This window comes from Marmota flaviventris, chromosome 14 (assembly GCF_047511675.1).
Source record: "Marmota flaviventris isolate mMarFla1 chromosome 14, mMarFla1.hap1, whole genome shotgun sequence".
NCBI lineage: Eukaryota > Metazoa > Chordata > Mammalia > Rodentia > Sciuridae > Marmota > Marmota flaviventris.
The window spans coordinates 53,261,444-53,288,857 of NC_092511.1; the positions used below are offsets into that span (position 1 = coordinate 53,261,444).

General features: G+C 45.4%; 1 protein-coding gene across 4 annotated transcripts; it reads left to right on the forward strand.

The window, feature by feature from the left end:
• Nucleotides 1-294: 294 nt before the first annotated feature.
• Nucleotides 295-27,407, forward strand: Cep68 (centrosomal protein 68). Of its 4 annotated transcripts, none has more exons than XM_027934278.2 (7): nucleotides 295-384; nucleotides 10,449-10,821; nucleotides 12,945-14,465; nucleotides 16,240-16,362; nucleotides 20,586-20,682; nucleotides 26,203-26,376; nucleotides 27,226-27,407. In XM_027934278.2, exons 2-6 carry the CDS (start codon nucleotides 10,492-10,494, stop codon nucleotides 26,370-26,372), a joined length of 2,241 nt encoding a protein of 746 aa, XP_027790079.1. In that variant the 5' UTR covers nucleotides 295-384; nucleotides 10,449-10,491; the 3' UTR covers nucleotides 26,373-26,376; nucleotides 27,226-27,407. The 4 variants fall into 4 exon arrangements, with proteins under 4 accessions (XP_027790079.1, XP_071457748.1, XP_027790078.1 ...); XM_027934277.2 differs by having other exon boundaries at nucleotides 304-389; XM_027934279.2 differs by lacking the exon at nucleotides 295-384 and adding an exon at nucleotides 446-466.
• The last annotated feature ends 7 nt before the right edge of the window (nucleotides 27,408-27,414 follow it).

A 27,414-nucleotide genomic window follows, 5' to 3' on the forward strand; every position in this document is an offset into this window, starting at 1 on the left:
TTCTCCAGTGCCAGCCCCTGGACCACGCGCCCTCCCACGACCCCGCTACCCGTGAAAAAGTGAACCCGAACCGCGACTGCCTAAGGCGAGGATGCAGTCCGCCAAAGCAGATCCGGTCTCCCATAGGCCAAGGCGACGTAAGGGGCGGGGTCTTTTCGTCGAAGCGGGCTGTGTATTGGTGGAGTCTCCACACTGAGGGCTCAGATTGGCTGCTCCGGCCTCCCGGCGCGGACGGAGAGAGGGAGGGCCGAGGGGCGTGGCCGGTGCTCGGTCCCGCCCCAGCGTTCCGGGCGCCAGCGGGAGGGCCACGGTTGTTGCCTGGGATCCCGGGCTCGGGCTGCCGCATGGGACTGCGGGGCTGCCCAGGACGTGCGAAGGTTCGAGGTGCGGTGAGTAGGCAGTATCTGACGTACGTGTCGGGGTACCGGGTGTTGGGAATAGCGTCCTGGGCAGCCCCGCGCTTGCGGTAAGGCTCCCTCCGCTCCGCGATCTCTCCTGGGCGGCCTGCGAGGCCCGGGGCCGTGCGGGCTGGAGGGCACAAAGGCTTCCTGGGGGTGGGGGCGCCTCGTGCCTTCGCCTCCATCTTGCATACCGAACCCGGCCGAGGTGAGGGGCGGGAGAAGGACTGAAGAACGGCTGGGAGCGGCAAGGGCCTGCGGAGGGAGCGCGTGTCCACACATCTGGCGGCCCCGCAGCTGCGCCGCGCGTCTGCCTCCACGCGGGGGAACCCTGCTTCTCGATCCGGGCGAACGCAGCCCAGGGTCATTCCCACTGGAAAGATCGAGACGAACGATTCTCTCGCTCGCTTTCTGGATATTGATGCCGGGGCTAGGAAGAACGCTGTCCTATCGCTGTGACCGTAGCAGAGGAAGAAAAGCAAAATGACTCATTTTTTAACCCAGAAGAGCTATCCTTTCCAGCTGTCATCACTAGAATGGTTCCTAGCAGCCCAGGGGCGCTTGTCCAAAACCTATTCCAGACCCTTTATAATTACTAGGTTGTGTTCAGTGTATTGTTTGTAATAAAATGAGCGGAAACCTGCCAGAGCCAGGGCAGACTGGACTTCACTGTGTGTCCGAGGTGGCGAGGGCACAAGGGAGCTAGCTTTGGCATATACCCCATCAGCTCTCAGATCTGGGGTGTAAGGGATCTTGTTAAAGGGCACGACAAAGGGTTTTGTATCAGTTTGCTTTGGGATTGATTAAAAGAAATGCAAGTCACTATTTCTCACCTTGTTCCCTCCAGGCCCTTTCTTCAACATCTGGGTAAATTCTGTTCCACTCAGTACAGAAAAGAGCAAGGGACTCGGTTTCACCTCTTCTAGGAAGCTTTTTTTAAAGTTCTTCCCCATTCTAAAACTGATGATCACTGCCCTCTTTTGGGCTGCTTTCAATAACCACTGTTTTTACACACCGCCCTGTGTTGTGTTTTCCCCAGCCCCTAGCCTGATGAAGGCACTCAGTGATGGAAGGAAGCCGGAAGAAAACAAAAAGCAGTAGTGGGGCCAAAAGTTGAAAAAACAGGAGCTTTTATACTTTTAACTTGTTGGGCCAATTAATTCTCACAGCTGAGCTTAGGCTAAGTCAAATCAGACTAAAACTCTGCTGAGTTAACAACTCTGTAAATTAACTTCTCTGAGCCACAGTTTCCTCATTTGTAAAGTAGAGTTAGTAATAGTACCTATTCCGTGGGTTTTGAGGATTGAATAAAATACTGATAATAAAATGCCTAAGATAGTTCCTGGCACAAAGAAAATATTTAGTAGCTGTCAGCAGTTGTTAGGATAAAAATAAACAGATACTTGAACAGACTCACCAATACTAACTTTCTGTAGAGTACTTGACCCTTCAGACTCTGCTTTTTAGTCTTTATATGATCCTTAATTTTAAAAAAGAAAAGAAAATCCCTTAAACCTTTCCTGATTCTCTTCCCATGGTGAAAAATATTCCATAGATTATCTGTTTATGTTTCTACAGTCTTACCACCTATTAGAGATTGGGTGCCAAATAACAGTTTGACCAAGTATCACAGTAGAATTTTATTTATTTATTTTTTTAGCATTTATTTTTTAATTGTAGATGTACACAATTTCTCTATTTTATTTTTTATGTGGTGCTGAGGATCGAACTCATTGCTTGCTAGGCAAGCGCTGTACCTCTGAGCCACAACCCCAGCTCTAAAAGAATTTTATTTTTATGATTATTGTTATTTTTTAGGTATGGGGGATTGAACCCAACAGGGCTTGACCACTGAACTATTTTGAGACAAGTTCTCACTAAGTTGCTGAGCCTGGTCTCCAGAGTTGAGCCTGGTCTCCTGGTCTCTTCTGCCTCCAGAGTTGCTGGGATTGCAGGTGCACCACCATGTCTAGCCACTGTAGACTTTTAATGTGATGTGTTACTCAGATTGGTCATGTGGCAGAGGCATGAAATAGATGGTGCCTGATGTGACTGCCAAAAAATATTTAGGATGAGAGACAGAAAAGGTCTTTTTTTTTTAATTTTTGAGACAGGATCTCACTAAATTCTGTAGGTCCTTGATAAATTGCTGAGGCTGGCATTGAACTTGCCATTTTTCTGCCTCAGCCACCTTAGCTGCTGGGATTATAAGAATGTGCCACCACCTCCAGCAAGAAAAAGTCTTTGGCAAAAGACAGAGTTTGTATAGGTGAACTTTGAGTGGCTTTTCTCCTTAGAACTAAATCTATTCTCATGAAGAAACTGCTTCCTGTCTTTAAATTTGTTTCTAGACATGTGAAAAGTAGAAGAAGTCTTCCTGTTGTCTTTGGACTGTTTGCTGACCTAGAGGTGCCACATGCAACCCATGGGGGTTACTACCTCTCTTCCAGGTTTTCCTGTACCTCATCTGGTTGCAGGAAACAGACTGAAATGTGTATTTCCTTCCAACTGTAACCCCCCCTTGGCATGTCAGCTTCTCTTTAAATTATTTCATGTCTCCAAAACAAGTATCTTCGTTCCCTTTCTTACTTGTAATTCACAGGAGAAATTCAAATATGTGATTATGTTTTTAGTATAGCCACAGTACTATTCTTTCTGGGAACATCCTTATAGCTGTGACATTTCATAATTAGCCATTAAAAAATTGCCACAAGATGTGAGCTTTTTCAAGTATCTTATTGCAGAAGCTTTCTGGATAAGGACCATAAATTTCTTATGTGTGCCTGGCATGTGTGCGCTTGCTTGCTCAGTAATCATAAAGCCATGGGACAAGACCATCCTACTTACCAGCCTGGTGTTTTCTGAAACATTAGTGTGCCTAGCAAGTCATTAGGAGATTCTGCTAAAATGCAGGTTCTGCTTCCAATTCAGGTCTCTTCCAGGAGAGACCTGAGTGTCTGTATTTCCAAAAAGCTCTTAGGGGATATGGATGCTGCTGGTCCTGGATCACATTTTTGAATAGTGAAGTACTAACCTAAGTATCTTTTTGCCTTTTTCGTGTGTTTAAAGATTGATTTGATTTTTGCAATTCTAGAATTGGGCAACATTTCCTTCCATAAAATAAAATAAGTGTTTCTTCTGTGCTTACCTTTTAGAAGGTTCTGTTGATGTGGTGTTAGTGCCGGTGGTGATGGTGGTGATTTGGTACTGAGGATCAAACCCAGGGCCTGGTGCGTGCACCCTGTGAAGCATGCACCCTGCCATCAAGCTACACCCGCAACCCATCATATTTTATTTTCTTATGGTATTGGAATAAAATCTTATATTTAGGAATTTTTTCTCTTTATTCTGTTCTTAGCAAGTCCATTATCTTGTTAAGTGATTTGAAGAATCTGAGGTGCTTGTATTGTAACAAGATTTTTAATAAAAGCAATTGAGGCAGGTAGGTTGAAAGAAAAGAAGAAATCAAGGGTGAGATTAGCACAAAAGTGGTATGCCTCTACCCTGTACATTTTAGTTATATGGGACTGCTTTTCTAGCTCTGGCCTTCTTAGCAGCCAAAGCACAGAGGGAAGTTTTATAAGTTTTGCTAATACCTATAAAGTAAAAACGGGTTGCTCAGTAGAAGCAGCTCTTTCTGTTAGTGAGACCATAGAATTCTTTTTTCATGGGTTCTCCAAAGAGGACATTGTAGTGTACTAAGTGGCATTCTTCATAGTATCTTTTGAGAAAATTGGTAAGATTCTTATCAGTCTTTATGTGTGTAGCCTGATGGCCTCCCAGAAAACTGTCAGTATAGTAAACCCAGTGGCCTGTGAAATGCAGCCATGTGGAGCCAATACAGCTTCCTCTGACAGTAGGAGCAACTTGTGTTCCAGGAAAACTATTTTTCTGCTTGGCTCTTTGGTGGGAAAAATTAATTTGAACACATTTATTTCGTATTTAGTCCTCAACATCCTTGTTCTTTGAACTTTGATGCGAAAACTCTACTGACTGGGGAGGAGGCCCAAGAACTTGGGATGATGGGAGGGGTGACTGGACTCAGCCATGTTCCTTGTAGATGTGGCAGTTGCATGTCTCTAAAGCCATTTACAGACCTTGGCTTTGCTGTGAGGTTGGCTGGTGGTTCTCGTACTAGTCAGTCAGCCAAGAGGTGAGTGGGTGAGAAAGCGAGGGGACTGTTAGCCTGGCTCATGCACTCCCCAGCATAATGATCTACAGGAACCTACTGTCTCCTCGCATAGCTGTGGGGACTCCTCCTGTTCTGTGGAACCAAAGCAGAACTTTAAGAAGCAGCCCAAGGGAGGAAGAGAAGAAGGATATCAATGCCTAAGGGTTCAGGAAAGGCCTTACTCTACCCTTCTGTAGCTTTGAGCCTGGTCTTCATTTTCACTGTGCTTTGATTTCACCTGCAGGGAAGGATTGGCTGGTGGTCCTGAGGACTGAGGGACTCCAGGCAGCCTTCTGCAGCCAGGGAAACAGCAGGTGAACAGCAGTTGCTCTGGGCCATTGGCCCGCAGTCACAGTTTTTCCCTGCACCAACCCTGCTCTGAGGTGGGCCTCAAAGTCACCTCTCGATGTCCCCTTTGTGGGCCACCCCAATATGTATCTTTTCCCACTTTCATGCAGCCACCTTGCCTGGATTGGCCTTTGCCTTGACATTCTTTTCTCCTATAAATCCAGTTCCCCCAGGAGTCTTGAACACAGTCACCTGCCCTGTGGGTCCTACCCTCCCACCTTTCCCCTTGCCTTGGTTCATACTTGTGGAGGAGGAGAAGCAGGCAGAGCCGCTTCATATGGCTCATTGGCCACATTCTGCCACTGTGTATTCATCTCTGTGTGCATTTATCTCTATGCCTATGACTCCTGTGAAAACAGATTTCACCCATAGGGCCTAGAACTGGTAAGGCTTACTCTGTGAAGCAGCACCTGGCCCCTGTGCCAGCAAAGGTGGCATCTGTAGACTCGGATGCAGGGACCAGGCCCCTGCCAGAACGGAACTTCCTGGACACAGTTGGGATAAATGGGATTGTTATAAAGAGAATTCATGATGAAAGAATCTGTATGCTCCCTACTGGATCATTTTTCTATTTGAATGATTTAGTCAAGAGTGGACAGCCTCCATCCCCCTTTCCCATTCCTCTTTTCTCTGTCCTGGACAGGAATGAGTGGGAGCAAGCCTGGCAGCTGTGACAGGACTGCCTTTGAGTGATAAGCAGATAGCAGGAGGGTCAGGTGGCCAGGCTTGTAGAGTTAACGTTACCACATACGTGGTGCTAAGCATATTTTTACTGTAGGACAAGAGTAAGCCAAGCCTACCTCACTCCTAATTATATCTTGTAGATCATACAGCCTTTGTGGGTCCTGGAAACTATGGAGGATTTTAATAGCATAGTCCAGGTGGTCCCTAGAATATGCAAAGCTTATGTGGCCTGTCTCTTGGTTTGGACAGGGACCGAGCAGTTGTAGTTAGTGGGTTCAGACATTCTCAGGCAGTGATGTATTTCATTGCTCATTGTTTATATTCTTTTTTTTTTTTTTTTTAATATTTTTTAGTTTTAGGTATACAATATCTTTCTTTTACATTTATGTGGTGCTGAGGATTTACATTTATCAGTGCCTCGTGCATGCTAGGTGAGCACTCTACCACTGAGCCACAACCCCAGCCCCTCATTGTCTATGTTCTGATGCCTCCTTTCACTCAGTGCCATCTTCTGATGCTTCCCTACAAGGAAGGAGGCCAGCTAAGGAGGCCATCATAGGCCGCTGTAGTGCAGCAGCTAAAGCTGATGAGCCAGCATAGCAAGTGATGCTCTTCAGTGTGAACAGTCCTTTTGGCTGCTCTGAGAGGGACACACTGTCTCAAGAAGGAAGGTCCAAGCAGGCACCCCACCCTCAAGCAACAGTTACTACATCAGGGACTTTTCCCTCGTTATCTCTATCCCTGTCAATTTCTCCCTTTCTTTGTATTTAGTATCATTTCATGTAAGATTTGGAAGGCATAATTGCTTTTATTCTTTTCTTTCACATTTGTCTAATTCTCAGAAATTATGCAGTGTAGGGGAAGGACATGATTTATTAGGCAGATCAATAAAATAAGATTGTGAAGGGACTGCTTAACCACGTTTATTCTGTTTTTTTTTTTTTTTAATATATATATTTTTAGCTGTAGTTGGACACAATACCTTTATTCTATTTATTTATTTATTTGTTTATTTATGTGGTGCTGAGGGTCAAACCCAGCACTTCTCATGTGCTAGGCAAGTGCTCTACCACTGAGCCACAACCCCAGCCCCCTGTATTCTGTCTTTTTGTAAGTATTGTTTCCATGAAAATTATTGGTTTTCAGACCTCCTTACTCGTTTAATGAAGGGCCTCTGGTCACGCTGGTAAACCTAGATTAGGTTTGTGTGTGCCCTTGTGAATTACTTAAGGGTGTCTCCTGAACAGCATAGAATAGTTACTGTAGTTCTCCACACTCCCTTCCCCAGGATAAGAATAATGAAGTCCAGATAAGACAACGCATCCTCAAAGCGAAATGTTTTCACTTGTCTTCCCTGGCTTCATCTCACTCCAGCACTGACTCACACTCCTTAGTGAGGGGCATAGGGAACTCTGGCCATTGAGAGAGTTTTTAGGACTGGAGCAAGAAGGAGCAATCAGGGGTTGTGGGTTAGATTCGGCCTTCACCCTAATTTCTCCAGCTCGTGGGCTCAGCTTGTTCCCACAGTTGTGAAATCACAACTTACCCGCAAATGTCTTCATATGCAGTTTCTTAAAGAGCCACAAGGTGAGGATGTGGCTTCATGAAAATCCCTCTCAGCAGGACTTGGTCACTCTGTCTTCTCCACCAGTCTTCTCCTTCTACTCTGTGCTTTTCTTCTGTCGCTGGTTCCCTGCTTGATCCATAAAGAGCTTGGGTTCTAGAGTCAGACAACCCTTGGACTTGACTCCCGAGCTGTGGTTTCCCCATCTGAAGTGAGCAGTGGGATGCCACACTGGCACATGCCCGTGGGAGTCTGGATTGTCAGCACCCAGAGGCTCCTGGCAACGTGTGCAGGTCCTCTGCACCTCAGGATGCTGGCATGCGTGCAGATGATGTGCTGCTGTTCATCAGAGTATTATTTGTAGAAGCAAAGATTGGAAATAACCCAAATATCCATTAATATAAGCGACTGGTGATGAAAAAGAAAAAGGAAATCTGTGCATTGGTAAGGAACAGTTTCCAAGGTATTTTGTTTTAAAATAGATAATCATGTTTGTGTACACATTGGGATGCAGGAGTCATCCATAAAAACTACTAAGGCTGCTTACCTGTGTTTGTGGGAGTATCTGGTGGTAAACATTTTGATTTATATGAAAGGTTGACTGCTGTTTCTCCTGTGTGACTCCTTTGTTCCTTCCTTGTAAGGTGACCTGTTAACACTGATTCTGTCAGTGCCCCCATGACACTATTATTAATAGTTGATGCTTAGTGCATGTGCTGTGCCAGCCACTGTTTGAAATGTTCTGCATGCACTGGCTCATTTATTGGAGGAACAGGGGACATGGACAGAGGGAGACTTTCACATCTGTCGTGCATTTTGTATTTGAGCTATATATTACCTGTCCAAAACTTGTTTTTCTGACTAACTCCTGCCCTATCTGGTGCTTGCGAGAATTAAATGAGCATGCTGGTAAAGTGCATGCTCTTCTGAAGGGTCACCCCTAAAGCAGGGTGGAGCCTCATGTGCCTAGGAAGGACACAGTGAGGACTCTAGTATTCTGGGATAGAGTGGTCTCAGGTGTATGTGGTTCTCTCCCTGGTTGTGTTGCCTGACATGTGTGCCAAGTGTGAGGAGCATGCAGCTGCGGCCTCCTCCCCCTTGGCAGCCTCCCCTGCTGCCAGCAGCGCCTGCTCTTTCATGCTTTGCCTCCAGTCTCTGAGGAAACAAGGCTATTTCTGTCCACATTTGAGCTTTGGGGTTGGCCTTGAGTCACTGCAGGTGGCTGCCGACATCCTGGGCATTCATAGTTGCCTTACCTCCTCCCAAGCCCTCCCAGAGCTGCTCTTCTGTCAGCTCTTTAGCCCAGCACCATCCTGCCCTAGCAGCAGCCCTGGCTGACCAGCTCAGGCCAGGCTTGTCCTAGATCTCTTCCCATTTGCAGGTCCATCTCAAATTCTTTTCCTCTTCTCTGAGTGCCCACCTTGTGTTCTTCTGCCTACCTGGCTCTCCCTCTCACATGGACTAACTCCGGTCCCACCATTACCCACCTGGTTTCCACAGCTTCCCTCAGCCATCAACATCAGCATAAGCTCAGGCTAGCGCCAGGCACAGTGAGTACACACCTGTAATCCCAGTGATTTGGGAGGCTGAGGCAGGAGGACAACAAGTTTGAGGCCAGTCTCAGCAACTTAGCAAGACCTTTAGTATCTTAGCCAGTCCTGATCTAAAAATAAAAAGGTCTGAAGATATAGCTCAGTGGTAAAGTGCTGGATTTAATCCCTAGTAACAATGACCAAAAAAAAAAAAAAAAGGCCAGGTTAGATCCATTGACAATTAAAAAAATAAAAATAATTTTTTAAAAGCCAGGTTAGCCTGAAAAGGTTACTGATCTCTCCTTTAGGTCTCTGACGACCATCCTTAGAATGAGAGGCCCAGCCTCATCCACAGCCTTGGCATATGGTTCTATGTGCTGAGAGGGCCCTGCCTCCTCTGCCAGGCAAAGCCAAGTCCCATAAGAAGTATCCTTTCTTGGGCCCAGTGGGAGGCAGGGCATGCCCTGACTTGCTATTCACCAGGGTAGAAGGGATAGAGATAGGCCCAATCACCTGCCAACAGGCAGACAGGCTGTTGTGACACAGAACCACTGTAGGCTGTGCCCAAAGAGGGCCCAGCTGGGCCTCTGGTTCAGTGGGGTTGGGTCAGAGGGACTGTATGAAAAGGTGACATAGGCAGGACCCTAACCTTGACTCTGACTGGGACTTGAGAAGCTGAGCGCTGAGGCACTATCTCCCCCAGACTCCCTATTGAACCTTACCTGACCCTCTTCTTCCACAGTCATTAGGTGAAGTGTGTTTTCTTTCATTGCTGTGAGTTTGGTGCTCAGCAAGAGGGCCTGGGGCAGCTGCCCCCTCTATCCTGTCTATTGTATAAGATGTCAGGAACTGCATGGGGGCAAACCAAGCAGTGACAAAAACAGCCTAAGGAAATAAAAACCTTTGATCTTTGTTCTTCAAGTTGCAGAACTGAAGAAACACCTAGTGATTAGGATCAGGATTGTGTCTTTTGGCCACAAACCTCCACCTGTCAGAAGGCCTACCATCCTCCATCTCCTATATAAGTTGCCCCTAACTCAGCCTCACAGGAGTGTGACACTTTAGGACAGAAGGGTCCTAGCTAGCTCACCACCATAGAGTTCCTTCTCTGCCACCGCCCTGCTCCTCCACTAGGCCCGTGCTTTGTACTTGTTGCAGGCCCAACAAGCCTTTTGCACCTTAACACCTGTACTGACCCTGCTGGGGACAGAATCAGCTACCATAAAAACAGAGGACAAAATGTGCTACTGTGTCCCCTCTGAAAGTTCTGAAGCCAGGGAAAACCTGGACCTTAGCACTCCCTGTGGACATGGTCGCTGTTTCTTTTTCCTTTTGGCCAAAATGTTTGTCTTAAACATTAAAAACCAAGGTTTCCAGGGCTGGGGTTGTAGCTCAGCAGTAGAATACTCACCTAGCATGTGCGAGGCCCTGGATTCGATCCTCATCACCACATAAAAATAAATAAATAAAGGTATTGTGTTCAACTACAACTAAAACTTAAAATTTTAAAAATTTCTAAATTTTAAATTAAAGAAAAAGAAATTGGGGTTGAGTTGTGTCTCAGTGGTTCGGCACTTGCCTGGCATGTGTGAGGCCCTGGGTTTGATCCTCAGCACTGCATATAAATAAAACAAAAGATCCATTTACAACTAAAAAATATTTTAAAAAAACAAAAAACAAGGTTTCTTGAACACAGATTAAAAAAAAAAAAAAACAGAAAAAAATCTTGTTTTTTTTCTCCTGTTCTGTAGGGAGTGGAAGGCTTCAGGGGAGCCCTGACCTAGGGACAGCTTGATGGCCCTGGGTGAAGAAAAGGCAGAGCTGGAAGTATCTGCAGATGCAAAGGCCCAGTCCTGTGGGAGATGGAGCCGTGGGGAGCAAAAGGTGGATGTGCCCGGGTCCATGAACCAGGAGCAGCCCCAATGCCTAGAGGCTGAAGGAGGGCCGGCCTCTCCTGTGTGGGGGGCGGAGGGGCTACCTACCCCTGCCGGCACCTGCAGAGCTTATCTGCCACAGGCCAACGCTGCCAGCAGAGCAGCTGTTAGGTCTAGGCCTGCCCCCAGTGACCTGCTTCCTCCTGCCAGCGTGGGAACTGGAGACCTCTTGCACTCTGTGGAAAGCCAGGTAGGTAGGAAGGCAAGCAGGACTGTGGGTTGACACAGTGCTATCCTTTGGGGGTGTGGACATTTCCTCACTGGCTGACATCCTTTCCCTGCCATGGTGCAGGTTGGAGGGTTGGAGGAGCCTGGGAATGAGGATTTCTGACTCAGACTCACTTGGAGAGGTAGGCCTCCAGGCCAGGAGGGCACTCTGTCCATGATATCTCCTGTTCCTCAAAAGCATAACTGTTGACTTTGAGGACTGGTATGGCCAAGAGCCTGCTGCCCAGGGGGCTAGACCAGGGAACCTTTGACAACTGGAGCCCTATTGTGTTTCTTCTGAGTTGGTGATTTGAAAGATTCAAGAGGATCCTGGGGACTTTTGGGCTTCTGAGGGCCCTGAGACTTGAGTTCCCTTGTCCACCATGCGACCAGTGCACTGGTTTCATTAATGAGGTTCTTGGCATAAAAGTTAGCTAGCGAGATCGAAATAAAACATACAGACTCAGTTACCTTTTTCTATGACCAGGTCCGAGACGGCTCCCCTCTCTGGTTCCCACGTCGAACCACCCGGTAGGGCAGCAAGGATTACTCAGGGCTAGCAGGAGAGAAAGAGAGGGAGCACGCCAGGGAGTAGCCTTTTATTGGGGAACAAGAAATTCAGGGGAGAATTCCGTCCAATGAAGGTTGAGGGGGGCCGCACACCAAAGTCAGGGTCAGTGATTGGCCCCCGGGGTCAGTGGTCAGTCACACCCCCACACGGACAGGCTCTCATCAGGAGAGGGCCGGGAAAGCTCCGACACAGATTAGCCAGAGCGCCTCAGACCCAAACCAGGAGTTGCCCAGTCACGTGTGAGAATGGCTCTCCACACCCTTGGGACCAGGAGACCTGTCAGAGCCCCTGTGGAGGACAGCACTGTCTATGGCTAAGGAGAATTTCTTGAGCATCTGACTACAAGGGACCCAGTGAGGGAATCCTACTAGGTTCTGAGAATGTGGCCACGTCACTGCATCTTTCAAGGCCTTTTTATAATTGGAGGGTGACCCTAATGATCTGTCCCTTCCAGTTCAGACATTCTATATTCTGCTTGCCAAACCTTTCCTGGGAATGGCTTTGGGTTTGTTTGGTGTTTTTTTTTTGTTTTTTTTTTTTAATTGTGGTGCTGGGAATTGAACCCAGGGCCTTATACTTGGGAGGCAAGACTCGCCCAACTGAGCTATATCCCCAACCCGCTTTGATGTTCTTGGTGTCATTGTGACCTTGGCTGCTGCTTGCTTCCCCATGGGCCCCATCCTGTGGGGAGACTCTTGAGTGTGACTAGGAGCAAGGGGCTGGGACACACAGGCACCTGAGCTGATGTGGTGGGGCTGGTGGTAAGTCAGCCAGCACAGAATTGGGCACTTCACTGAGTGAGTTTGCTTATCGAGGTAGTACCTGGGCTCTTCCCAAGTGCTTTGCTCCAAGAGTTCAGTGACCCTTTCCTCTTGAAGGGGCAGTGCTGTTACCCTCCCCACTCTACACACCAGCAAAGTGAGGCTCAATCTTAGCTCTGGAAGGTGGCAGAGCTTAGGAGTTGACTGGTTCAGGTCTGGGTTCCAAAGCCCATCCCTTAACAGTTGTGCTGTCCTGCCTCTGTGGGGGCTGAGTTTTTCACTGAGCTGATTAAAAATTCCAAAAAAAAAATAATAATAATAATAATGACAATCAAAAAAAAAATTCAAAGTGAAGAGGCTGAGGTGAGGGACTATGTTGCTAGAGTTCACCTACCACTGGGGAGCAAGCTGAGCAGGATGCAGCCTGGTGGGGCCTGCTGGGTTTGGATCTCCTGTCAGCCACATAATGATCAAAGGTAGCCCACCTAGGACTTGCTTCTCAAAGAATGGGCAGTGCTCTCTAGCTGCAGCATGACAGAGCTGGGTTTTGCTTGCTCACAAACTGGCCATCCATGGAGGAAGAACTTCTGAAAGGACTGGGGACAGGGATCTCTGCTGTGGGGGACTGCTGGGGCAGCCTGAATCACTCTGCTTCTTGCCTTAGGCCACAGACTTTTTTACATTTTGATATTTTCCCTCCCTGCGTTGTCGTGGGAAAAGAAATTGGGTTTGATTATTTTCACCCGAGTGCTTCTTTGTCCTTTACTATTGCAGATGGAGGAGACCAAGCCTTCTACCTCCCAGGAGCTACCTCAGAGTGTTGACATGCCCAGAACTACAGCTCTTTGCTCAGGACATGAGGCTGATACTGAAGATGACCCTTCCCCAGTTGGTTCCCCCTGGGTGCTCAGCCAACAGCCTCAAATCTCACGTTTCCCTTTCCCATCACCGTGGAAGTCTGTCGTAAGCCCAGGGGCTGCTGCTCCTCAACTATCCAGCTGCAGTGTCTCTGCCTCCTCCTCAGGCAGCAGTCTCCAGAATCAGCAAGAGAAGGTGGAAACCCAGAATGGCTCCCTTACCAAGATCCCCTCCTCCCTGGAGCTGGCTGTCCCTCAGAATCCCCCTTCTCTGGTGGGGTCAGGGCCTCAGCTCCAGTGGTCATCACAGTCTGCAGCTTCTGGGTGTGATGCTGCTGGCTTGGGCCGGAGGCACCTCTCCTTCCAGGCTGAGTACTGGGCCTGTGTGCTTCCAGATTCCTTGCCTCCTTCCCCTGATCGCCACTCCCCGCTCTGGAACCCAAATAGAGAGTACGAAGACCTGCTGGACTATACTTACCCCCTGAGGCCTGGGCCTCAGCTCCCAAAGCAACTTGATAGCCATGTGCCAGCTGACCCTGTCCTGCAGGACTCAGGTATAGACCTGGATAGCTTCTCTGTCTCTCCAGCAAGTACTCTAAAATCACCCACTAATGTCTCCCCCAACTGCCCACCAGCACAGGCTCCTACCTTGCCATTTTCTGGGCCCAGAGAGCCAAGCCTTAAGCAGTGGCCCTCTGAAGTGTCCCAGAAGCAGGGCAGCATGAGCCTGGCATCTTGGAGCCAACTTGCATCCACCCCTAAAGTCCCAGGAAATAGAGATGCCTCTTGGGAGAGCAGAGAGACAGCCCTGAGGGGCATGAAGAATCGGCTTCCTGTGGGTGAACACCTCGAGGTGGGCGGTTCTCCCCAGCTGAGGACAAGGGACAGAAGGTATCCTTCACCCAGGCCAGAGAGAGAGAAGAGGGCCTGCCACAGTGTCCGGCGCCCTGCCTACATGGAGTCTAGATGGAAATCAGAAGAAGAGGTGGAGAATGATGACGAGTTTCTTGCCCTGCCCACTCGGCTGACACAGGTTTCTAGTTTGGTTTCCTATCTAGATGCCATTCCCACCTTGGTGAGCCTGCCCTCTGGAGTCACTGAGGGACAGAGTTCCCTGGAAGTTTCAGACACTGATGGGCCAGCTTCCCTTCCATCGGACTCCAGCCAGAGCCAGCTTCCTTCTGGGACTACTGTCCAAGGACCTGGATGCCCCAAGGGACAGAACCACTGCTGCCTGCACAACTTTGTCCAGGCCCGAGACTCGGCAGGGGAAGGCAATCTGGTGAGCAGCCGGATGCTTGGGGTCTCCTCTAGACTGCTGAAAACACACCCCTCCTTGCCAGCTGTGTTGGACAGGTGGCCATTCTCAGACCCAGATGCTGAAAGGCAGGATCCCAGAAAAGAGCAGGGGAAAGCTTCCCTGGTGCAGTGTGTGCAGGTAAGGACCTGGGGCAGGGCGGGGACGGAGGGTTTCTTGTCTTCTTCCCCAGTCCACAGACTTCACAATAAAACTTGCTGACAATGACTGGTACTTTTCACATTCCTGGCACTGTGCTGCACCTTATTTAGTTCTTACAATTCCTGGGGCTGGGGTTGTGGCTCAGCGGTAGAGCGCTCGCCTAGCACATGCGAGCCACTGGGTTCAATCCTCAGCACCACATAAAAATAAATAAATAAAATAAAGGTATTGTGTCTAACCACAACTAAAAAAAAAAAAAATTTTGTGTGTGTTTCGAAAAAATTCTTGGGCTGAGGCTGTAGCTCAGTGGTAGAGCGCTTGCCTCGCATGTGGGAGGCACTGAGTTCTATCCTCAGAACCACATAAAAATAAATAAAGATACTGTGTGTTCATCTACAACTAAAAAATATACATAAAAAATATTTTTAAAAAACTCTTACCCCATAAGTACTGTTATCATTTTGCTGTTTGGAGAAGAAGGCAGAGTGTGTAGGACTAATGCCAGGAATCAGACCCAGGTGGACCCTGCAGATCCTGACTCCAAACCACTAGCCCTGGCTGCTTTTCCTCTCAGGTATCCTGCACAAAGGGTTCCTGTGCAGGTGCCCTTAGGAAACACTGGGCTTTACAAAGGTAGCAGCTCTCTCAACTGCAGGACTTCTCAGCGCTTCCTCTGCCACAGTGGTGTACTCCACAAAGTAAGGGGTGTTAGATGTCCCATGTCCTAGACTTCTCGGCCACTGAACCTTTCATTGGCTGCCTGTTAGAATCTGAAGATGTGGGGCTGGAGATGGAGCTGAGTTGGTAGAGTACTTGCCTTGCATGCTCAAGGCCCTGGGTTCAATCCCCAGTACCACACACACAAAAAAAAAACTGAAGATGTGATCAATACCGGATGGAATAGATTGCTAATGGTCAGGCAGATCTGGACTGTAAATCATGGCATTGCTGCCTCTGGGATTTTGGCTCAGTCCCTTGAGTTTGCTTTTTTGTGAAATGTGGAGCCCTGCCTCTTTGGGATATTGTGTGGATTAAATTAAATAATTCACATCAGGACTTTGTGCAGTTACCGACACCCGGGAAAGGTTCAGGAATGTTCCTTTCCCCACTCTCTGGGCATCCCTCTGCCCTCCTTCCCCACCAGGTGGCAGAAGGATGCTTGCCTGCAGCGTGGCCCTCGGCCTGTGAGCCCATGCTACCCACATGTCCTAGCACTCGTGAGGGGTTTTAACCTGCCTGAAGTCACATGTGTTATTTTCTTTGTCCTGGGTAGCAGGTAGGACCAAGGTTATTGGACATGTTATCTTTTGTGGTAAAAGATGGAGATAGCATGAGGTAAAAGTTGTTTTCAGCAATGGGTTCACGTTGGTCAGGATTTGTTCCCTTAGAAACGGTTTGATAGTAATGGTGTTATCCCAAGAATTGGTTTCCAGGACAGACCTGCTCCTCTCGGCTGTCCAATCCATTGCCTTTACAGTTCACTCCCATTGCAGGGGCTGGGTTTTCTTAGTCTCTCATTTGGTGTCACATCTGACTAAAGGGAGACAGAATCAAGAGGGGCTTCTCATTGCTCTGGCAGAGGAAGGTCTGGCATCATGGGATGGGAACAGGCAGGGGACGGGGAGAGAGGAGCCTGAAGGAAAGCTCTGAGAGGTGCACACCATTCCCAGAGCCATCCTGATATTTTTAGCCTTTTGATTACAAATAGGAGTTCAGTCACTAATACCGTGTATTCATTTATTTGTCTCTGCAGACGTTTTGCTGTCAGCTGGAAGAGCTGATCCGCTGGCTATATGATGTCTCAGATGTCATTAACCTTGGGTCTCCACCCAGGTCTAGTCTTACAGGTCTCAAGTCTTCTCTGCAGCTTTACCGGGTAATGTGTGGTCCTGGCTTCTGGCCTTTTTACTTTCTAAGAGTGATTGCAAAAGCACTTAATCACAAAATAAAGTCTCAAATAACTGATGCCTAATATGTTGTAGCTCAATTATAGCTGAAACTAATCAGAGGGGCTTTTCAAATTCTAAGTGTAAAACTTTGTAAAATGAGCTGGACTGTAATCCCAGCAGCTCCGGAGGCCGAGGCAGGAGGATCTGCTGCCTTAGCAGCAGCGAGGGACTAAGCAATTCACATTCTCTAAATAAAATTCAAAAAAGGGCTGGGGATGTGGCTCAGTGGTCAAATGTCCCTGAGATCAATCCCCAGTACAAAAAAAAAAAAAAACTTTTTAAAATAAATGAATTGATTCCCAGGCCAAATAGAATTAAGAAAATATACACTGTAAATACTTCAGGGTGTTCTGCATTATAATTTTCCAAATATCTCAGGGTTTATAATTATTGTCCTGCACTGTTACAGAGCCACCAGTCACGGATGTGTTGAAATTAAGATTTTTCACTTGCATTAGCTGCATTCCCAGTGCTGGTGGCTACCACTCCAAACAGTACAGATACAGAACATTCCATCTCAGAAGTTCTGATGGGCTTTATTATTTTTAAGTATCTGAGTTGAAATTTTCCTGACTTCAGAATGTTAACAGGGCATTCAGATAAAGCAGATTTAAACAAAAATCTGATATCAGTTTGCTTCTGTGTGTCTTTGGGCTTGGGTTTGGCTTTTTGGGGGGGGAGGTTACCTCCTTTTCATTAAGATTCCATTCTTTTAAAAATACCTCTTTGTGAGATCCAGTTAACTTGATCCTAGGGTAAGCATATTGAATGGGATTAAGCATATTGAAATTATGTAATTTTTATCCTGAAGCCAGGGAGAAAAGAATTTACTGCTAATCAGGCTCCACTAAAACTCAGGGGGAAGGTTGGTGAGGGAAAAGCAGGTTTTATTCTAAACCAGTTTTGAGTAGGATAAAGGAGATGAGGGTAGAGAAGACCTTTCTGTCTCAAAGACCATCTTTGGGGGGCTAGGGTTGTGGCTCAGTGGTATTGTGCTCACCCAGCATGCATGAGGCACTGGGTTCCATCCTCACCAGCACATAAATGTAAAATAAAGATATTGTGTCCACCTAAAACTAAAAAATAAATATTAAAAAAAAAAAGACCATCTTTGGAGAATGGAAAGCTTTTATGAGAGGGGAAAGGGATACAGTAGGACAAAGGTCAGAGATTTCAGGATTTCCCCCTCTTCTAAACAACCTGGCCTTTCTTATCTGAGTCACTGTTACATCAAAGGGAACCTCTACCTCCTGGGGCCAGCATCTCCATCTTTTTAGACAAACCTATTACCTTTTTAACTGAGGGAGGGAGAAGGATCATAGAGGGCTTTCTTTAGAAAGAGAGGTTAAAGACCTCTCTTTCTAAAGAAATAGATTCAGATACGGTAGAGAGTAAGAAGTACTCCAAGAACAAAACAAAAAAATTTTGTGGAAATACTTTGGTTAAAATAAATAAATAAATAAGCAAGCCTCCCAGAATGTTCTATTAAGCAGCTAATACATTTAATCTCTGGTTGGCCAAGCCTTCGTAACTTCTTCCTGAGGGGCAGAGACAGCATTTGTGGTCTGAGTCTGATGGCAATCTAGAAGGGGTCTTCTCTAAATCTGTACAACCTTAAAACCTGACATTAACTTCCACAGAAGAGGGCGTGATTTACAAGTTCCTCAGGCTGCACCACCCTGACTCAGAGCCTGGCTGGGACCACACCCAGGCTGAAGGGAGGACCTTTGTTTTGTATCTCTGAGCCAACCAAAATCTGGCAAGCAGGCCAGCTGCTCCACCCTCAGGAATGTTATTTACTGTACTGTGGCGAGAGGTAGCCTGAGTTCCAGAAAGAGCTTGAAGAAGGCTGAGTCTCAGGGTCCTCTGTAAGCCGACTCCATGACCCCACGTTGCATATATCTGTAGAGAAGAGGAAATGCCCTGTTAGACTTACCTCAATGGTCTTTCCTAGCCTGTCATTAACAGGTGCATTTAGGCTAACCCCATTCCCTTCATTTTATCCCTCATGCCATTCTCTGCACCTCACTTCCAGCAACTATCTTGCTTTGTGAGTACAGTTGAGATCTGAGCTAGGAGTTACTCCTGCAAGTCAGTGAGGCCTAAGCCACTGTCACAAAGTGAGATTGCACTGAACCCCTTCCCCACACAGAATACTGTGTGGCTCACATATATGTATGAGTTAACCTTGGCACCTGCTTAAATCAAGACTTAGTATAAAAGGGGCAAGGTGGTGCTCACCTATAATTTTAGCTACTCTGAGGCTGAGGCCTTGAAAAGTTGGAGGCCAAACCAACATGGTTGGCACATGCCTGTAATCCAGATGTAATGCTAAGGCAGGAGGACCATAAGTTTGAGGCCAGCCTGGGTAACTTAGCAAGACTCTGCCTCAAAACAAAAAATAAAAAGGGCTGGGGATGTAGTTAGGTGATAAAACACCCCTGGTTAAATCCCAGTATTAAAAAAAAAATTCCAACTGTTATAAGCAAGTGTGCATGTTCACATATTTGATTTACTTATTTTTAAGGTGGCAGCTGTGGGTATGGCTTTTTGAGGGGGAGAGCCCTGTTGGGGATTGAATTCAGTGATGCTTTCTCACTGAGCTATGTCCCCATCCCTTTTATTTTATTTTTACAATTACAATTACCATAGAATTTTGTGTGATGTGACAAATAAGCCCATTGAGTTCTTGAGGCAGAAAGAGGACATTGGAATATACAGTCATTAGTGTGTCCTTGAGTAAAGCCAAGAATATTTCCCCTAGTACTTCACAGATTCTCCATGTTGAGAGAATAAATCTGAACACTTGCCAAGTTCATTAAAAGAGTCTGGGATCCCAGACCCTGTATGTGCTTGCAGGTCACGTTTCTTCAGTATGTCACAGAAACAATTTTTGTTGACATTTAGGTTTGTATGAAGTGGCCCAGCCCTTTTATTTTTTTTATTTTGAGACAGGGTCTTGCCAAGTTGCCCAGGCTGACCTCAAACTTGTAATCCTCCTGCCTCAACCTCCTAAATCACTGGAATTGCAGACAGGAGCCACCACACCCAGTTCTGTGTTCCCATATTTTAACTTAGGCCTTTCCCATACTCTGCCTATCTTAACTCAGTGGGGTTAAGGCAGCATCTCAACTACATAAGAGTACCAAGGAATAAAATAAGTGTAGATATCAGGGTAGAAGAAGACTGAAACCAGGAAAAAAGTAAATCCAAGAGTGAAATTATGGCTCAAAAAGTTAAGCACCAGGGGCTGGGATTGTGGTTCAACTGTAGAGTGCTCGCCTAGCACGTGTGAGGCCCTGGGTTCGATCCTCAGCACCACGTAAAAATAAATAAAGATATTGTGTCCAACTATAACTAAAAAATATTAAAAAAAAAAAAAAAAAAGTTAAGCACCAAGCTGAGCATGGAGGCTTATGCTTATAATCCCAGCAATTTCGGAGGCTGAGGCAAGAGAATCACAAGTTCAGGACCAGCCCCAACAATCTAGTGAGATTCTGTCTTAAAAAATAAAAAGGGCTGGGGTTGTGGCTCAGTGGTTAAGAGCCCCTGGACTTAATCTGTAGTACCTAAGGGAAAAAAAAGAAAAACAAAACTAAGCACCGAATTATGCCCCATGGATTAAAGGTGGTCATAGTTTTGACCTAACATTTCTTAGCAACTAAAAAAAGATTAAAACAATTGACTACAAAGTTTGGTAGCTGAGAGGGCAAAACAGATGAGCTGCTTGGGAAACTTGCCACTTCCCTGGTCGAGGCAGTTACCCTGAGGTGGACCCCGAAGCTGCCAGAGGTCACTAGCCACATTGCTTATTCTTACTTATCAGGTCCAGTAGAGAAGAGTTTATTTTGGGAAGCCCATACTATTGTGAGTTGATGAGAACCCCATAAAATAGGGCACAACAATAAATCTGTTCATGAGCCAGCCTCAGTCAGGGAAAACTCTTGTCAAACTAAACAGAAGAAAAAAAAAATTAGGCTCAAGGAAGATGAACTTAAACTAGTACACTCTTTACTTGAGGAATTCTGCAGACCAAGTGATATCTTCCATGTTAGAGGACTCAAGCCACTTTGCATGGTGTTCATTTAAGTTTTATAAAACAATAGTAGTGAAGTTTTGTTTTCCCTTTTCTTTCCCTATATGTCTTAAGCAATTTAAGAATGATATAGATGAACATCAGTTCCTGACAGACAGTGTCTTACAGAAGGGGGAGATTCTTCTTCAGTGCCTATTGGAGAACACACCAGGTGAGATGCTTGAGAGATTATTGTTTAACCTATTTTTTTTTATTTTTGATTGACATACAGTTGTACCTGTTTATCAGATACAGTGTGACATTTCAGTACATGTGTACAATGTGGAATGACCAGATCAGGATTGGTATATTGGTTATCTCATTTATCATTTCTTAGTGTTAGGAACATTTAAAATCCTCTGTACAAGCTATTTGGAAATAAACAGTTAATTATTGTCAACCATTGTTATCTTTCTGTGCTATAGAACACTTCTGAAGTGGGGCTGGGGATATATAGCCTAGTGGCACAGCAAAGCTCTAGGTTTAATTCTTGGCACTGCAAAACCTGAGAAATTATTTCTCCTATCCAGCCGCACTCCAGAACTATTAATCATTCTATGATTAGAGATACCTCTCTTTCTGTAAGATCTGCCTTTTAACTTCTACATAATGAGAACATGCAGAATCAGGTTTTTGTTGTTTGGTTGTTTTTGTTTTCTTTGTGTTTGTGGAGCTGGGAATCCAATCCAGGGTGTCATAAACTCTGGGAAAGCTCCCTAAAACTGAGCCACAACCCCAGCCCCCAGAATTTGTCTGCATCTGACTTATTTCACTTAATATTCTATCCATGAATATAAAATGACAGACTTTTGTTCTTTTTTATGCTTTCAATATTCCACTCTATAAATGTACTTTCCTTACCCATTCATCCACCAGTGGACACCTAGGTTGATTCCATATCTTGGGTATTATGAATGTGATGAACGTGAACATGTGAGTGCAGGTGTCTCTGACCTGCTGATTTCCTTTCCTTTGGATGTGTATACACAGTAGTAGGGTTGCTGAATCACATGGCAGTTCTGTTTCTAGTTTTTTGAGAACTTCCATACTATTTTCCATAGTGGCTCTGCTGATTTACATTTCCTACCCAGCATTATCTGAGTATTCCCCCTTTTCCAAATATTCACCTTTAATTTTTTTGTCTTTTTGATAATGGTCATTTAACTACAGTGAAATTTTATTTTATGGTGGTTATGATTTGTATCTCCCTCATGATAAGTGATATTGAGCATTTTTTTGTATATTTCTTGCCATTTGTGTATCTTTTTTAAAAATGTCAACACTCAGTCATTTACCCATTTTTAAATCAGATTATTTGGGTTTTTTGTTGTCATTATTTGAATTCCTTTTATACTTGTGAGTTAATCCCTTGTCAGATGACTAGTTTACAAATACCTTCTCCATTCTGTAGGTCTCTTCATTCTGTTTTTTCCTTCACTGTGCAGAAACTTTTCAGTCAATGTAATCCTGTTTGTCAGTTTTTGCTTTTATTGCCTAGGCTTTTAGGGTCATATCCAAAAATTGTTTGCCCAGACCAATGTCCTGAAGCCTTTTCTCATGTTTTATTCTAGTAGTTTCATAGTGTTAGGTCTGTTTAAGTCTTTGATCTATTTGGGGTTGATTTTTGTAACAAGGGTTGTGTTTTAGTATTCTGCACGTGGATCTGCAGTTTTCCCAGTACCAATTGAGGAGACTTTCACCAGTATTCTTGCTGCCTTTGTCAAAAATTGACTGTAGATCTATGTGTAGATTTCTGAGTTCCCAATTCTGTTCCATTGGGTCTGTGAGTATGTTTTTGTGCTTGAGGTTTTTTTTTTTTTAAATGATTTTTTTTTTCTATTTTGTTTACAGTCTTAAGGATTAAACCCAGGGTCTCACACATGCTAGGCAAACATTCTACCACTGATCTATATCCTCGGTCCTTTCATTTTAATTTGTCAGGGCTCAAAGTTGGCCAGGCTGGCTTCAAATTTGAAATCCACCTGCCTCAGCATCCAGAATAGCTGGGATTGTAGGCATGTGCATCTGTGCCCAGTTTATGTGCTTGAGCTTTTAATTTAGCTAGAGCTTAATCCCTCTCAGCAGCAGCCTGGTGAGAATACAATGTTGCAGGAACCACCCCCACCTGCCTTAAGAGTCACATGGGGACTTCTGCCAGCTCTTTATGTCATCATTGCCATGCAAACCCAGGTTGAGGCAGTTGTCATTAAAAGTAAATCTGTCAGAAAACCAGCTTAAGTTTGCAAGAATGGCGCTCATTTGCTTATATAGTTTCTTGGTAGTGTTCTGGATGGGAATCGTGGTTGTATTCTAACAATCCTTAATTTGTGGCTGGAGTATTCAGTGGGTAACACTCAGGGGTTCCCCACTTTACTCAGCTCAGGTTGAATTCTGGTTTTTCTGCCTTATTTTCTACTTTAGGGAAGGAATTGTTCCAGAAATCCTTGACCAAAAGGACTTGAGAATAATCTATTCTCATGGATTAGACTGAATGAAGAATTAAACTGATGAAAGGGAATGGGGTGGCAGTGGCATGCAAACCAAGCTCAAACCCATTTTGCAGGATGAGTTCCCAACTGGTGTTGTGAGAATCAGAGACTAAGAGGACTCCTAGCTGGGCGTGATGGTGCACTCCTGCGATTCAGGAGGATCACAAGTCCAGAGCCAGCCTCAGCAACTTAGCAAGACCCTGTCTCAAAAAGGGATGAGGATGTAGTTCAGTGGTAAAGCACTCCTGGGTTCAATCCCCAGTGCCAAAAAAGAAGAGAAGGTCTGAGTGTACCAGGTGCCTATAGTTTTACACACATCTTTGTCCTTATAGGGGAAGAGGTGTGATATGGAGGTTAAAACCTTGAACTGAGGGAACTCCACAAAGTAGTCCCTAATTTCCTGTAAAACTATGTACAAACAATTGCTTTAAGATCTCATCTATTTTTTGCTTGAGCTTTGGAGTGAGATGAGATTTATACTGGAATCCAAGAGTACGCAAAGCTGAGCAAGACCCCAGGAGCTTGAGAAGGCACTTTTTTTTTAAGGCACTTTTAACAGAGTAGTGGGTGTAGACTAGGGAGGTAGTGTAGACCTAGGTTCTCAACCCCAGCACAGTTGCTGTATGTTATACAGGGTTTTCCCTATGCAGTTGCAGGATGTTTCGCAGCATCCCTGACCCCACTAAATACCAGTAAGCCCTTCTGCTCCCACAGTGTGACAACTGGCAGCACTTGCAGATATTCAGTGGTACCCTGGGAAGTACCTGTGAATCAGCAGAGGGGTTCTGATGGACCGTGACCCCTAAAGGGTTTACATTGGAAAATGATTATCTCTTGTGAGTTATGTGAACCCTTTGCAATTCTCTGCCCCTTTAAGGCCTTTGGCTCTTCCCTGGTTCCCTTAAACTAGGATCTTTAGGTTTTATATTGGAGCACAAAAGCATGCCAAGCTCCTTTGCTGCTGTAACTACACCAGCATTTTACTGAACACTTAGCATGGGCTGAAACAGTTGTCATATCTTTTTTTTCCCCTCATTTAATCACAGCTCTGTGAGATAGATGCTATTATTACCTTACAGAATTGTGAATTTGCCTCAGGCAGCCCCGATGTGCTGACTCTATACTGCTGTCAGTGTCTGGAGGTGTGAGGCCTGAGCAGGGAGAGCTCCAATGCAGGAGCCTCTTTTCAGAGGCCACATGTGAAAGTAGGCCTCTGTAAAGTGAATGACCTTCGCTTTAAAGAGTTTTCCAGTAGTTTTCAGTAGCTAGCCTCTAATAAGAACACCCCTCTAATAAGAACTTGACCCTGCTCTCAGAAGGGATCCTGGGGTAGTATTGGCCAGAAGAGGAGGCTTTCAGTTAGAATCTATGGTTCTTGGATATGTATCCAGGCTCTTTCAGATTGGTACAATGCCCCTCCCTGTCCTCTGCCTGGAATAATCAGAATGCTTGGCTGTTTTGTGAAAATCACAAGTTCCTCTTGACACTTCACACTTTTCTTCCTCCAGGAGCACCTTATCAGAGTGAGCAGAGGCCAGCACATGCCCACTCCCACCCAGCTTCACAGCCCACTTTCTTACTTGACTCCAAGTATAACCCAAGAGATTTTCCCTTAAAGAGTTGCCCATCTAAGCCTCCTGCCAAAGGCCTCCACATTTTTACCCAGTTACTTGTACAGATTGACAGTTCTGTCTTGCATCTCAACCCTTATAACTGGTCAAATGACTGGAACCTGTTAATGTTAAGCTGTACAAGGCCCCTGTTTGTATTCAGTTAAAACACAAAAGTTAGAGGTGAGTGTGTTGGCACATGCCTTGTGATCCCAATGTCCCAGGAGGCTGAGGAAGGAGGATCACAAGTTCAAGACCAGCATGACTCTATCTCAAAATACAAAATAAAAGGGTGGGGATGCAGCTCAGTAGTAGAATACCCCGGGATTCTATCCCCAATACTGAAAAAAAAAAAAAAAAAAAAAATCCTACTGGAAAATTATTCTGTACTTCATTTCCCTTTCTAGCTTCTCTTTTCCTTGGCCCCTATAGTCAAAGATTAAATAATAATCAAAAAGTTCCCCTGAATTCCACTGACAGGACGCAGGAAGGCTGAGCAAAGTCTGAAGGTGGAGGGGAAACACCCAGCTCAGCCACCTTTATGACCAAGCTTTACTGCACATCTCCGCCACGCCAGCTCTCTAGAGTTGTCAGAACAGCTCATTGCCCTGATGACATGGCACTCTGCGGCTTCCCCAGGGAAAGATCTCAACACAGCCAATCTATATTCCTCCTTCTGCCCATCCAGTCAGCAATGTCTGAAGGCATGCAGCTTCCCCTTTCCCTTCCTCTGTTGGCAGATGTTGTAGCTGTGGCAGGAAACCAGAAAGCATGTTAACACAGCTGATAAAGGCACCGGAAGCTAAGGCAGCCTTTGTGCTTAAAATTTTTTTTTATCTTTTGAAGGAAAAATTCTGCTGTGCATTAAATACTCTGGCTATATATAAAGCCCATCCACAGCACCGCTGTAGGAGTGAAGCCCAGCCTAATGATTTTGTCCTAGCCTACTCTCAGATCATTTTCTTTTTAAGTCTGTTCACTTAGGACCCACAGAAGGGCTCATAAGCATCCCCTAATACATTACCAAATCACTCATATATGAAATGTCAGTCTTCAAGCCAACAGAAGTTGATAGGAGCTGGTAGCATCAGCATTTTTATTTGGCATGTTTTTATATTTAAGCTTTATGTGCCTGATCTCATCTCTAAAGTTAAATTATACTATCTAACAGAAAGCCATATCTGTGTGCCCTATTGTCAATTATGTAATTCCAAAGTACAGCTGGTGAACTACTAGCTTTAACTGAAAGTTAATAATATAGCCAGGTGTTGTGGTACACACCTGTAATCTTAGCTACATGGTAGGCTGAGGCAGGAGGATTCCAAATTCCAGGTCAGTCTAGGCAACTTAGCAAGACCCTATCTCAAAATAATAAAAAGGGTTGAGGAAGTACTCAGAGGTAGTTAATTATCCAATACTGCAACAACAAAACAACACAACAAACATTAACAGACCCTCATTAAAAATTAACAGTGCCACAGAAGTCCTTGGAACATCACTGTTTTAAAAAATAAAATGGGTGGGCATTCTGAAACTACTGATACAGCCCTATTTCAAGCAGAATGCTGTATCTTTGTATAACTTCATTGTTAGTTTTAAAGGATGTCCTTGGGAGGATCGCGAAGCAATCTGGGGAGCTGGAGAGCCATGCAGATCGCCTTTATGACTCTATCTTGGCCTCTGTGGACATGCTGGCTGGCTGCACCCTTATCCCTGACAGTAAGCCAGTGACGGCAAAGGAGCGTCCATGTGAAGGAGTTTAACCCGGTAAGTAGAGGAGCCCAAGGAGAAAGTCTGCCCTGCAGCCCCGGTGCTGATTAGGGATGAGAGCTGCTGAAATAGTACTGGAGGAAGGCTGCCTGTGGTGCTGAAGTAGGGGTCACTAACACAGTCCGGAAGGAGGGTGTGAGTTTTCCTGTAGCAACGAAAGCCCATTTTGGTGTCCTCCTTACCTGGTTTCACTCCTGCTGCTGGCTGAGAACAAAAGTGCTCTGTGCACCCATCTTTATTGCATTACCTTCCCCAGTCCTAGCCCCCAGCAGCAAAATTGTCCATACTTACTTTGTTTCTGTGGTCAGGTTGCCTCTGCCCTCAGGTTCTTCTCACCATCTTATTTGATGCTGCATCTTTAAGCATCGCTGACAGCACTAAGTGCCCATGGAAACCTAGAGTTACTGCTACCTCTCCCAATGTCCCAACCCCCTTGCCTCAAAGGGTTTCTGCAAATTTCCCACACTACTCCTTCCAAAAAGGGCTGGGGGACAGAATAAAACACATCTTGGAGACTTACACAGTACAACTTTCTTTTTATCCCTTGAAAACTCAAATAGGGAAAGAGGAAAGGAGATAAAACAAAAGAGGGGCTAACTGGTACCAACCGTGGGTTTGCACTGCCCAGAACATCGTAATTTCACAACTTTTTTTCTGAAATTTCCTCTCCTACAAAATGATTTTCTAGATGTGAATTCACTGTAGCTATGTCAAGAGCAGGGAGTCCCTGCATTTTTACATCAAAGCAATTTTAGTAATTATCTTAGTTCTGAAATGGATGCATGTGATTGCTGTTATTTCTTCCTGCAACATTATGCCTGTAACAAATGCTGCTTTCTCTTTCAGGCATCTTCTCAGGCAGAGATGAAATTGTCAGCCAAAAGTTGACTCTTGGGAAGGAAACTGTCAAGAAGTACTTGCAAGAGCCATTTAACAGTTAAGGGAAAAATGTTAATATATTTTTAGCTTTAAATGCCTCTCTTCTCTGAAGTAAGGGCTATTAAATTACTGGTTTTATTTACAAAGAATCCTTCC

Excerpts from the sequence above, each read along its gene's own strand:
- Cep68 (XM_027934278.2), top strand. The coding sequence starts at position 10,492 with ATGGCCCTGGGTGAAGAAAAGGCAGAGCTGGAAGTATCTGCAGATGCA. Across the intron at positions 16,363-20,585 it reads CTTCTCTGCAGCTTTACCGG|CAATTTAAGAATGATATAGA; the intron begins GTAATGTGTGGT and ends ATATGTCTTAAG. Across the intron at positions 20,683-26,202 it reads CCTATTGGAGAACACACCAG|TTTTAAAGGATGTCCTTGGG; the intron begins GTGAGATGCTTG and ends CTTCATTGTTAG.